This window comes from Nomascus leucogenys, chromosome 22a (genome assembly GCF_006542625.1).
Source record: "Nomascus leucogenys isolate Asia chromosome 22a, Asia_NLE_v1, whole genome shotgun sequence".
In the NCBI taxonomy this organism is placed as follows: domain Eukaryota; kingdom Metazoa; phylum Chordata; class Mammalia; order Primates; family Hylobatidae; genus Nomascus; species Nomascus leucogenys.
The window spans coordinates 90,628,395-90,641,892 of record NC_044402.1 but is presented as its reverse complement, the minus strand read 5'-3'; the positions used below and the strand labels follow the sequence as shown (position 1 = coordinate 90,641,892).

At 39.6% G+C, this 13,498-nt stretch overlaps 1 protein-coding gene across 2 annotated transcripts in view; it reads left to right on the top strand.

Moving 5' to 3' along the window:
- The window catches only part of HIBCH (3-hydroxyisobutyryl-CoA hydrolase), a 114,408-nt gene that overhangs the window by 29,776 nt on the left and 71,134 nt on the right, over positions 1–13,498 (top strand). For both annotated transcript variants that reach the window (XM_030802359.1, XM_003253855.3), the window contains exons 5-6: positions 124–204; positions 2,976–3,028. In XM_030802359.1, coding sequence (XP_030658219.1) covers positions 124–204; positions 2,976–3,028 — 134 coding nt within the window. The remainder of the gene's footprint in view (positions 1–123; positions 205–2,975; positions 3,029–13,498) is intronic.

The window sequence follows — 13,498 nt, the reverse complement described above, 5'->3', positions numbered from 1 at the left end:
CTTTAACAAGTCATTTTAGAGTACTCCCTTCCCCCCAGTATTTAATTATCATAATACTTTTGATCTAGTTGACAATGTTGACTATTAAATCATTTTTTTTGATTTGTAATCTTTCCTTCCTAGTGATCTCGGAAGCTGAAAAGGCAAAACAGAAGATAGCTCCAGTTTTCTTCAGAGAAGAATATATGCTGAACAATGCTGTTGGTATGTGTATTCTGCTCAGAGCTTTGGAAATGGAATAAAGAAATGAGGTGGACAGTATGTACTTTGTTAAAAATGTAATCAATAGGCATCCTTACTTAAACTTTTCATACCATGTGCCAGACATAAATAAAGTTGATTAAACTATTTTAAGTGCTTATTTCAGAACAGTTACCCTTTAATATCGGTAGGCTATACTTAACTGCTATTTGTTACAAAACCAATATGAGGCCACGCGCGGTGGCTCACGCCTGTAATCCCAGCAATTTGGGAGGCTGAGGTGGGTGGATCACCTGAGGTCAGGAGTTTGAGACCAGCCTGGCCAACATGGTGAAACCCCGTCTCTACTAAAAATACAAAAATCAGCTGGGTGCGGTGGCACATGCCTGTAATCCCAGCTACTTGGGAGGCTGAGGCAGGAGAATCGGCTTGAAACTGGGAGGTGGAGGTTGTGGTGATTCGAGATCGCACCACTGCACTTCAGCCTGGGCAACAAAGCGAGACTCTATCTCAAAAACAAAAATCAATATGAAAATATGGATTTCTGATCATGTGGTAGCTTTCTTGGGGGAAGAACTTGGGTTCCAGTTTTCTCTATAAAATGAAGTATAGTGTCATTTCCTAATTCTTGAAGAACTTGGGAATAAAAATTTCTTTATATTCAAGGTTCTAGGTTTCATTGGAGGTGAAGCAGTACTTTTATCAAGCATGTGTTTCAAAAGTTAAGATACAGGAAATAACATAATAAGTACTTGTGTACCCTCCAGCCCAGAATTAACAGACGTCAATATTTTGTTTTTGCTTGATGATTTACAATTTATTCAAAAGAAATATAATACTGCAAGTTTGGAAGTTACATTTCAGTCCATTTTTTTTGCTTTCCTCAGTGCCATTACTTTCCCCAGAAGCAACCATTTATCCCTCCTCAAAAACAACCATTGTCATTAATTTTTAGTATATTCTCCTAGACCATATTTGATATTTTTACTAAATATTTATGAACTAAAAGATTTTAAGTTAGAAGTTGATTGAATACATGATATTAAAGTATTTTGACATAGTTGGAAAAATACAGTTTTTGTCACATGCCGTTTAGACAAACATATTTATATATTGGCATAAAAACATGAATTAATATCTAGTAGATTAAACACATGGGGATATATATGTTTTTCTAAAAACATGAATTGATGAAAGTAATTACTAAGTGATGAAAAAAGAAGCTGTATAATAATTTAACATTAAAGTATTTAAAATAGTAAAACATGTTTATTTTATTATTTATTTATTTATTTTCTGAGACAGAGTCTTGCCCTGTCACCCAGGCTGGAGTGCAGTGGTGTGATCTTGGCTTACTGCAGCCTCTGTCTCCCAGGTTCAAGTGATTTTCCTGCCTCAGCCACCTGAGTAGCTGGGATTACAGGCATGTACCACCACACCCGGCTAATTTTTGTATTTTAAGTAGAGACAGGTTTCACCATGTTGGCCAGGCTGCTCTTGAACTCCTGACCCTAGGTGATCCACCTGAGTTGGCCTCCCAAAGTGCTGGGATTACAGGCGTGAGCCACCGCACCTGGTGTGGTGTATAAGTTTAAAGACAAAATAGAAATGCAGAGCATTGTATCATATTTTATACAGCAAAGTAGACAAATAGAGGCTGCTGTTTTTAAGCTTTCCAATTCCTTTTGTTTTTTAGCTTCTATTTTACGTTTGAACTAAAAGATTTTTACTTTGTGTTTAGAAATTTACATAAATACTATCTTACTGTGTAACCATTCCGTAAATTGTTTTTAACAACGTGGAATATAACTGTTCTGTGGTATCCAATATTATGATTATATCCCACATTAATTATCTGTTCTACATTAATGGATATTTTAGCTTCCAGTAGTTACTAACATAGATAGTTGTACTCTTATATGTGCTCCCTTATTTCCCATGTGCAAAGGTTTCTCCAGAAATAATATGCAGAATGGATAGATCATAGTGTTTATGCATCATTACTTTGTTTCCAAATTCTTTAAGATGCTTTTTCTACATGTCTTTTGTCTTGGCTGCTGTTGGACTTTGGATCTTCCATATGAATTTTAGAATTGTTTTATCTGGTTTCACAAAAGTTTCTACTGAGATTATGATTAAACTTAGAATGAATTATGGGTTAATTTGGAGGGAATTGATATCTTTGATATTGAGTCTTCCCAACTGTAATGTGGCATAGCTCTCCCTTTTTTAAAAAAAAAAAAAAAAAAAAAAAAAAAAGATAGGGTCTTGGTCTGTAGCCCAGGCTGAAGTGCAGTGGCATGATCACAGCTCACTGCAGCCTCAACCTCCTATGCTTAAGTGATCAAGTGTTCCTCCCACCTCAGCTTTCTGAGCAGCTGGGAGCACAGGTGCCTGCCACCACACCTGGCTGTATTTTTTTTTAAGAGAGGGGGTGTTGCTGTATTGCTCAGGCTGGTCTCATACTGCTGACCTCAAGCAATCCTCCCACCTTGGCCTCCCAAAGAGCTTAGATTACAGGTGTCAGCCACCACACTGGGCCCTGGCTTTTGTTTAAAATCGAAGGTTAAGTTGTTAAATGATAATGAATAGATAGGGTTGTGTTGGATTGACATTTAAAAATATGTATTTTATAAGCCACACATTTAGTAATCTTTGGTGTTTCTTGCTAAAATTTCCTAGGGAAAATCTTGAGTATATATAATGTGGTTTTTTTAGAAAAAGGGAATGTATTTTAAACACTGTAACTAAAATTACAGCTCTGTTTCTTTCAGGTTCTTGCCAGAAACCTTATGTTGCACTTATTCATGGAATTACAATGGGTGGGGTAAGTAGACTTTTTACTCTGATCATTGATGTGAGTGAGTTGTGTTAAAAATAAGTTGATAATTATTAAACAGTGGTGAGCTGATGAATGTAATATAATAGACCTCATTGAAACATAATTGTGTGGATTTTGGATCCTGACAGATTTGAGATATGATATTTGCTTATAGCACTTTTAGACTATCTGAGCCCAAAAGAATATTTTATGTTCTTAATTATGTTATATGGCCAGGCATGGTGCCTCACGTCTGTAATCAGCACTTTGGGTGGCCAAAGTGGGCGGATCACTTGAGGTCAGGAGTTTGAGACCAGCCTGGCCTACATGGCGAAACCCTGTCTCTATTAAAAATACAAAACTTAGCTGAGCATGGTGTTGCACACCTGTGATCTCAGCTACTTGGGGTTGAGGCACGATAATCGCTTGAACCCAGGAGGTGGAGCCTGCAGTGAGCTGAGATTGCACCACTGCACTCCAGCCTAGGTGACAAAGTGAGACTGTCTCAAAAAAAAAAAAAAAACACACACACACACAAAAAGTATATATACACACACACACACCCACGTTATATGCTATTTTAACTTTTTGAATTAGCAAGTTTTTTAAGCAGTGGAAACTGATTGTGTTTTTATCTTTTAATATATAGAGCCTTTTTTCTACTTAAAAATAAACTGATTCTTTTCAGGAGCTTCAGAAGAGAAACTAGAATGTTGAGGTTTTTTTTTTTTTTTTTTTTTTAATTCAGTATTAGAGATTTGGTTGCCTAAATTGTACCTACTACTCAAAATTTCACCTTAGTGGAAGTGTTTGGATTCTTTATTCAGTTCTGTATAACTGCATTTCTGTCAGTTGACAAATATTCTGCCTCTGTGCTATTACAGAGAAGTCTAAAATGTAACTGGCATTGATTAACTTGACCTGGAGTTAGAGAAAACATGAAATAATTAGAAAACAATTGGCAAATTGTATGGTACTGACAAAGATAGCCTTTAAAGAAGTGAGGGGTCAGAATGGGTCTTCATGGCGGGAAAGGGCTGCATGGAGAAGATGGTGAATTGAACTGAGCCTAGAAAGGTAGTGGAGGAGAGAAAAAGTAATGTCTTTTCCTCACCGATTGCAGGGGTCATGGCCAATATCCGTATAACAAAAGACAGATTAACAATAGAGAAGCATAACAAATTTATTTAATCAAAGTTTTACATGACATGAGAGCCTTCAGAAAAGAAGACCGAAAGACCCACAGATCCAGGAAAAACTGTGTTTTTGTGTGTAAGTTCAGTGAACAATGGACAGTCATATAGAAGTATGATTGGACAAAAACGGTATTATTCAATAGTAATAAATGGGGGAACTTAGGTAGGCTTGTTTGTTGAGATTCTTCTTGGCCTCTCTGTGTAACATTCCTTTCCTCCAGGTATAGGATGGGGCCCTTGTCACATGAGGGTTTAATGACTTTCAAGGCCGGGTGTCGTGGCTCATGCCTGTAATCCTAGCACTTTGGGAGGCTGAGGTGAGTGAATCGCTTGAGGCCAGGAGTTTGAGACCAGCTTGGGCAACATGGTGAAACCCCATCTCTACTAAAACTACAAAAATCAGTTGGGTGTGATGGTGCGCACCAGTAACCCCAGCTACTGGGACGGCTGAGGCATGAGAACTGCTTGAACCCGGGAGGTTGTAGTGAGCTGAGATCATGCCACCGCACTCCAGCCTGGGTGACAGAGTGAGACTGTCTCAAGAAACAAAACAAAACGAAAAAAAACAAAAAACAAGGCATACTTTCAGAAGAGGTAGGTTAGAGAACTTCTTTACAGCCAGCTGTCCCACAGAAAGGTGGGGGAAAGTCACAGTGGTCTCCAAGTGGCCATAGTTTGGGGTAGCATGTCCTGAGCCATGACAATAGGTAGGACGTAGGTAGGTAGGGCCCAGGTAGGTAGAGCCTAGGTAAGTAGGTAGTATGAGGCCAAAAGGTGGAAGTTTTGAAATTCCACCTGTTCAGTGTTTTAAGGAACTTAACTATTTGGAATACAGGAAGTTCCCCCCTTTGTTCTAGTAGAACCACCCTAAATAAGGACTGGGAATTGCTTAGATCTTGCACATCATTTTGGGAAGGGATTCTACTAGCAAGAGTGATCTGTATCTCTCTGCTTGGCAGAAACTGAGCGTGGGTTGGTTGTGCTTTAAACTAGGGAAAATGAAAGCTCTCTGAAAAAAATACTGCAGAATAAGAGGAAGGGAAAGAATCTGAAGCATTGAAGGAAGAGCTGCCCTGTGAATGTCAGTACTGGGGCTTGTATAGGTTGGTATAGTGTTTGTATATATTCCTCATAGGTAACAACCAAGAATATTTATTTCCAAAGAAAAGACTGCAGTGAAACAGACCAAGATAATGTTGTCTTGAATAGATGAAGTAAAGACGCTGCTGATTCTTCATACTGGTCTCTGTTTTCAGTATTTAAAGAACATAAATAAGTTTCAAATAAAGATATACTTTATATCAGCCTTTCTTAACCAGAATTCCACCAGAGGATTAAGTCTTAGTACCCTAAAATGTTCTTGGGTTTGCCTAGAGAATCAGTCTTGAGGCTGGGGCCTAGCAGTCTGTTTGAACAAGCCAAGGTCTCCGAGTAATTCTGAGTCATGTTATTTTGAGAACTAGGGCTCTAAGCCATCCCTTGAATATAATAAATTAGCTCCTATTTCTGTCTTGTGCTTCTCGAATGGTACTAGTTATGTACCATCCTTGGGAGAATTGAGAATATAATCACATCATTTGCATGATCTGTGGTTCACAGGAACCCCTGAGAAAGTTTGTTTTATACTATATTTTATCAGCTCCCTTAAAAATATTGTGTCTTCTCTTCCATCAGGTATGCCCAACCACATGCATCCTTAAAGACTGAAGTTCTACCCTTTTTTTTAATAGCCATAAATTGTATGGATTGAGCATCTCTTGTCTGAAATGCTTAGGACCAGGAGTGTTTTGGATTTTGGAATATTTACAATATGTTATAAATAAAGTTTCAGTGCCTCAAAAGAAATAGCACTCAAATATAACATTTTCTTTTTTAATTCTCATCAAGACAATGTACTTCTATAGAAGGGTGTGCCCTTACAGATGGAGCAATGGTGAGCATACACCTGGACAAGGGAGGGGAAGGAGTTCTTATTCCTGATGCACATGGCCCCTGCTGCTGTGTCATTCCCCTATTGGCTAGGGTTAGACCGCACAGGCTAAACTAATTCTGATTGGCTAATTTAAAGAGAGTGATGGGGTGAGTGGTTTGGCAGAAAAAATGGTTATGGCAGAGCATTAAATTGGAATGAGTCAGGGTGGAGCAGGTAATCAAAAAAGGTTGCTTTATGAGGAAGTTAAGTTTAAAAGTAGAAGGCAAAGAATGGAACATGCTGACATTGATTCTTTGAAGAGAAATTTAGAACTCATATCTAACAACTTAAATCTTAAATCTAAAAATCTGAAATCTGGAATGTTCCAAAATCTGAAACATTTGGAGCACCAACATCATACTCAAAGGAAATGCTCTTTGGAGCATTTCAGATTTCAGAGTTTTGGATTCAAGGTGCTCAACTTACACTACAATTAGATGTGATTTCTTCTTCCATTGAGCCAGTGCTTTCAGTCTGTACTCTGAATTTGGTGTTTGTACTTTATTGTTACTTTATATCTCATCTTCCCAATTGTATTAGATGGTCTGGAAAGGGCAAGGATTATCCTACCTTTTTTTCTTTTTTGGCCTTCCCATAACAACTAGGAATATACAGTTATAGAGAAATTTTTAAACAATTATACCCTAAATAATAAACATATAGCCTTTGAAAGGGTAAACAACAGGCTGGAAGTGAACAGTCTCTTTTTTTTTTTAGTAGTGGGGTTTTGTATTTATCTTGGTTTGGAATGCCACACTTTTCATGTCTGATTTACAAACTTCTGTGATTTTAGTATGGGTTGTCCCCACCAAAACCCATGTTGAGGCTTGTTTCCCAATGTGGTGGTGTTGGGAGGTGGTGCCTTTAAGAGGTGATTATGTTGTTAAAATGGATTAGTATCTTTCTTGCAAGACTGGGTTAGTTCTTATGGGAATGGTTAGTTTCTGCGAGAGCAGATTGTTGTAAAGTGAGGTTGCTTCCTATGTTTTGGGCTTTTTACATGTGCCTGGTACCTCTTCTATTTCTCTGCCATGTTTTCATATAACATAAGGCCCTCACTAGAAGCTGCCAGATGCAGCCTCTCAATCTTGAACTTTCCAGTTTGTAGAACCATCACCTAAATAAACCTGTTTTTAAATTTTGTTTTATAAGTTACCTAGTCTGTGTATCCTGTTACAGTAGCACAAAATGGACTGAGACAGAAAATTGATACTGAGAAGTGTTGCTAATAACAAATACCTGAAATTGTGGAAGTGGCTTTGGAATTGGGTAATGGATAGATACTTGAAAGAGTTTGGAGGAGCAGGATAGAAAAAAACCTGTATTGCTGTGAACGGAGCGTTAAGGGTGATTCTGGTGAGGGCTCAGAAGAAGACAAGGCTGGGGAAAATGTGGAACTTCTTAGAGATTATTTAAGTGGTCATGGGCAGAATGCTAATAGAAATATGGACCGTAATGGCCATTTTGATGAGGACCCAGATGAAAATGAGGAACAATATATTGGAGTAAAGAGCATCCTTGTAATAAAGTGACAAAGAACCTGGCTGGATGTGTCCATGTCTGAGGGCTTTATGGAATTCAGGATTTTAGAGCCGTGAATTAGAATGCCTGGAAGAAGATCTATCTAATCTGCAAAGCATTCAGGCTGCTGCATGGCTACTTTTAATAGCTTACATAAAGCTGTGAGAGGGAAAAAATAACTGAAGATGAAATTTGTAATCAAAAGGGAAAGAAAGCAGAAAGATTTGGAAAACTCTTAGCCTGGCCATGTAAATAAAGAGTGAAAAAACTTTTTGGGAGAGGAAACCAAGGTGTGGCACAGCAATTTTTGCTAAGGAGAGTAATACTTAATAGAAGGGAATATCAAGACAATGGGAGAAAGACCCTCAAGGCATTTCCGAGATCTTTGAGCCTCCCTTTCTCATCACAGGCCCAGAGCTCTAGCACAAATGATTTTGGGTGATGGACTTGGGCCTCCCCCTATAAGCTTACCGCCCCGGGCTGCTTTGGGCCTCTGCTCCCAGAATTCCAGCACAGTGCTCCTCAGTTGTCCCTGCCATGGCTCAAGTGCCCCAGGTGCAGCTTGACCTGCAGCTCCAGAAGATATAAGCCATAAGTCTTGGTGGCATCCATGTGGTGCTAATTCTGCAGGCTGTCAGAAAGCAGAGCTAGGAAGGCATGTGAGCCTCTACCTAGATTTCAAAGGATATATTAGACAGTCTGGTGTCCAGGCAGAGACTTGTTGCAGGGGTGGAGCCACCACAGAGAGCCCATTCTGGAGAATGCCAAGTGGAATTGTGAGGTCAGAGGTAGAGCTGCCCTTGAGATTCTAGAACTGTTGGCACCAGTTTGCAACTTCAACTGGAGAGAGCTGAAGTGTGGGGCTTGTTAGCAGTGGTGGATCCGTACAGGTCTGAAGCAACTTGATTCTTGCCTCCTTGAAGGAAAGAATTTGTCCAAGGGGCATAAGGCAGAGTGAGAGACCAAGGCAAGTTTTTGAGCAGGGGTGAGAGTTTATTAAAAAGTTTTAGAGCAGGAACAATAGGAAGTAAAGTATTGTTGGAAGAGGGCCAAGCAAGCAACTTGAGAGATTCAAGTGTTCTGTTTGGCCCTTGTCTTGGGGTTTTATACATTGGCCTGGTTCCGGGGTTTGAGTTTCTTCTGCCTTGATTTTTCCTTGGGGTGGGCCGTCTGCATGTGCAGTGGACTGCCAGCACTCGAGGGGCCATATGCTCAGTGTGTTTACTCAAGTTGTATGCATGCTCATTTGAGGCATTTCCCCCTTGCTAAGTTGAACATTTTTAGAGGAAGGTTATATACCAGTTAAACTCTGCAATTTTGCATCTAAATGCTTGGGCCCACTCGCCCAGCTCCTGAGATCTTAATGGTAAGCTGCTGATCACCAGCTTCAGGTGTTTTCTGTCTACTGGGAGACTGCGTTTCCCTGCTGCCAGCTGCGACCAGTTATTTTAGGGAGACAGTTTAACAACCACCTGACCATCACTTGATGGTCACCTGACATTTTGGGTGTAGGGGAGCTCTCTGCCCTGCTCATGTCTGCCTAGCTACCTACTCTTAACTGGTTGAGCCCAGAAAGCTCAAGGAGTAGGGTTGATACCTTGAGGGCCCACCTCCCCAACCCCATCCCAGTGTGCACAGGATTCAGACATGGAATGGAGACTACTCTTTAGCTTTAAGAGTTAATGTCTTCTTTTCCAGGGTTTAGACTTAATTGAGGCCTGTTACTCCTTTCTTTTGGCCTATTTCTGCCTTTTAGAATGGGAATGTTAGAAATCCTTGTTCCCTGGTGCCACAAAGAAATAGCACTTGAACATAAATTTAATTTTCTCAGCAAGGCCATTTTTACTTTCTGCAGAAAGTGTACACTTGCAGCAGTTTTGCTACAAGAGTACAGCGAACAAAGGAGACAGGGTCATTTATAACCTAACGCCACTGCTGTGTCTGGTTTCCATTGGCTGGAACCAGGACTTCACATTCTGTATTTGTCCCAATTGGATAGCAACTTAGAACTTTCTAAAAGAGGCAAAGGCAGAGGAGAACAAAGGAAGGAGGCAGTAACTTGTGGAATGCTGAGAAAGGTAAAAACACCTCCAAATATGGAAGAGGAACAGGCTATGACCTAATGCTTGCTTGGACCAGTATAAACATGCCAGGGCAAATATTTAGGCTAAATGTGGGAGCTAAGAACACAAAGTACATTGATTTCTTTATTACGGCCAGCAGATATCTAAGAATGTTAGCACAGGTCTTTGAATAAATTTTGCTTCTAAGAGAATTTACTATTTATTCCTAATTAGACAGGGAGGAAAGTCTCTTTGAAGAGGAACCTCTACTTTACTTTTTACAGGAATGTATACCCTATACCTGTCCTACCACTGTATCTTGGAAGTAGATAACTTGTTTTGATTTCACAGGCTTCACAGATGGGACTCTGGACTTTGGAATTTTGAGTTGGTGCTGAAACAAGTTAATACTTTGAGGATATGGAGCTGGAGTGAATGTATTTGTATGTGAGAAGGATATGAGTTTGGGAGGTCAGGGATGGAATGCTACGGTTTGAATATTTGTCCCCACCGAAACTCATGTTGAAACTTAATACTGAATGTAACAGTATTAAGAAGTGAGGCCTTCAAGAAGTGATGGGGGTCATGAGGGTGGAGTAGTTTGATCCATTCGTGGATTAATAGGTTATCGCAGGAAGAATGGTTTAATTACCATGGGAATGGGTCTGTTTTAAAAGCCAGTTTGGCATGCTTTTGCCCCCTCACAGATGATGCCTTGCCCTGCTGCTGGGCTCTGCAGAGAGTCCCCACCAGCAAGAAGGCCCTCAACAGATATGGCCCTTCAATCTTGGATTTCCCAATCTCCAGAAGAGCTGTAAGACATAGATTCCTTTTCTTTATAAATTACCCAGTCTCAGATACTCAGTTACAGCAACAGAAAACTTAAGACACCAGCATTTCTTAATATAAGATGTTTTATGAACTCTAGCTTCTGAAAATGTAATCTTGTAGATCATCGGCACTCAACCTTGTTTGCACTTTAGAATCATTTGGGAGTCTTTTTAAAATTCCAGTGCCTAGGCTTTCCTTATCTCCCATAATCATTAAATTGGATAGTGGATAGTGGAGTGAGACCTAGGCTTTTTTTTTTTTTTTTTTTGAGATGGAGTCTCGCTCTGTCGCCCAGGCTGGAGTGCAGTGGTGCTATGAGACCTAGGCATTTTTAAAGCTCCCTGGTGTTACCAATGTGAAGGTAAGTTTAAAAACTGCTGCTCTACAGGTTCTTGTGTGTGGTTGTGTCTCCTGTGACTTTTTTCTAAATCTCCCAAAGACTGTTTTTCACATTTTAGTTTGTGTCAGAATAACCTGGAGAGCTTGTTAAAAAGCAGATTCTAGGCCGGGCACGGCGGCTCATGCCTGTAATCCTAGTACTTTGGGAGGCCTAGGTGGGTGGATCACTTGAGGCCAGGAGTTCAAGACCAGCCTGGCCAACGTGGTGAAATCCTGTATCTACTAAAAATACAAAATTAGCTGGGTGTGGTGGCGGGGGCCTGTAATCCAGAGGCTGAGGCAGGAAAATTGCTTGAACCTGGGAGGTGGAGGTTGTAGTGAGCCAAGATTGTGCCATTGCACTTCAGCCTGGGCGACAGAGTGAGACTCCATCTTAAAAAAAAAAAAAAGGCAGATTCTTTCCCTGCCCCATTTCTAGTTTAGTCTGGAACGCGGCCCAAGAATTTGCATTTCTAACAAGTTCTCAGATAATGATGATTCTAGGGGGAGGGGAGTTCACTTTAGGAACAATTTTCATAAGGTGTTCAGACTACAGTTTGTTATTCAAAAAGCCCTTATTTTCAGAATTTTTAGAATTTTAGTATTACACATAATTGCTTAGTTAGGCTTAGTATATATACATTTTTAATCTGTTAAAAGAAAAACTTCATACAAATTTAACACTTTATCTGAGCAAAGAACAATTCATGAATCCGGCAGCATGCAGAACCAGAAGAGGTTGAGAGAGCTCCACCTTGCAGCATGAGCAGTGAGCTTCCATAGGCTGAATGTGGAAGCAAATTAGAGAAATTACCTGATTGGCTACCGCAAGGCATTTGCCTTATTTGGGCATGGTGTGATGCAGTGTTCACTCTGTATGGGTATGGTCTGATCAGTTGGCTGCCTATGATTGGCTGAAACTTGGCTGTTTGTTTCAAAACTGTACTCTTAAATTAGGTTTCAGTTTATTTCCATACTAAGGTTGCAATTTATTATGAAGTAACTCAAAGTGCAGAGAGACAGTCTCAGTTCAATGCCTTCTGCTTATTTAACATACCCTAGTACAGAAGTGTGAGAATAACGTGGAGCTAACAGGGCTTAAAAGGCATAGGAATAGTACTTGCTTGATTCTGGTCAATACATTTTTTCTTAAAATAATGTAAGAAATAATTTTGTTAAGAATTTCTACAGTCCAAAAGATGGCGCCATAGAGCTTGGTTCCCACTGCTTTCCTTTTGTTTTTGTTATAGGTTTTATTTTTTCCAGTATAGAAAATGACAGTTTTATTTTCTCTTGTTACCCACCATGAAGAGTAGCACAATATCTGTAAGATTTTAGAAATTCAAACATTTACTCAGTATTTTGAAATATAGTAAAATAAAAATGAATGTTACTGAGTGGTTCTCCACATGGTAGATCAGAATTATGTAAAATTATTCCAGTGTTTCTGAAAGAGAAATAATTTTTTTATGAATAGATATTTAAATGACTAAATTTATTCTGTTTCTGGGGAAGACAAATTTTTTATCTCTTTTGCTGTTTATATAAAACATCTGGGGTTGCATTTTCTTAAGTTAATAGGAGGGGACTTCAAAAAGTTTGTGGAAAAATGGAATTAATTAAGATAGAAATAAAAATAACTTTTCTTCTCAACATAAGCTCCGTCAAATTTAAGGTACTTCTTTTGTCAGCAGTGATACCAGTCATTTAGTCCATCTCTGAATAATTGAGGGTCCTGGGAATTTAACTATGCAAATGCAGTGTTTTTTGTATTGGTAACTGAAGAAAAATGGGTGCGATCTACAGATTTTTAAAGATTGGTGTGTTAGTCTGTTTGGGTTGCTATAAAATAATACCTGAGGCTGGGTAATTTATTTGGCTCACAGTTCTGCAGGGTGTGCAAGAACCATGGCACTAGCATCTGCTTCTGGTGAGGGCTTCAGGTAACTTCCAATTATAGCAGAAGGGGAAGGAGAGCTGGCATATCACATAGCGAGAGAGGGAGTGAGAAAGAGAAGGTGCCACATTCTTTTAAACAGCCAGCTTTTGTATGAACTGATAGAGCGAGAACTTACTCGTTACTGTGGGGATGTACCAAGCCATTCATGAGGGATCTGTCCCCATGACCCAAACACCTTCCATTTGGCCCCACCTCTAATGTTGGAGAATAAACTTCAACATGAGATTTGGAGGGGACAGATATCCAATCTATATCAATTAGGAAACACAAAGGAGTAAGAAGTAGCCAAATCAGGTCTATAAGGTGGATGCCTAATAATTTCCCATTGAAACTCTCAAAATTGCCCTTGTTTGATGAGCAGAATAAGTAGGGGCATTTACGTAGTGTATGAGGAGTCTCTGATGAAACTTTGGGCCTTTTTCTGCTAAAGCTTTGGCTAACTTTTTATGATAGTTCTTTGGCGCCCCAGAAAGTCAACCAGCAACCTGCCTTGAGCGTCCCAAAAAATTGTTCCAACCTTTGCTCTTGACCAGTCTGCTTGTGCTTTGACTGGAC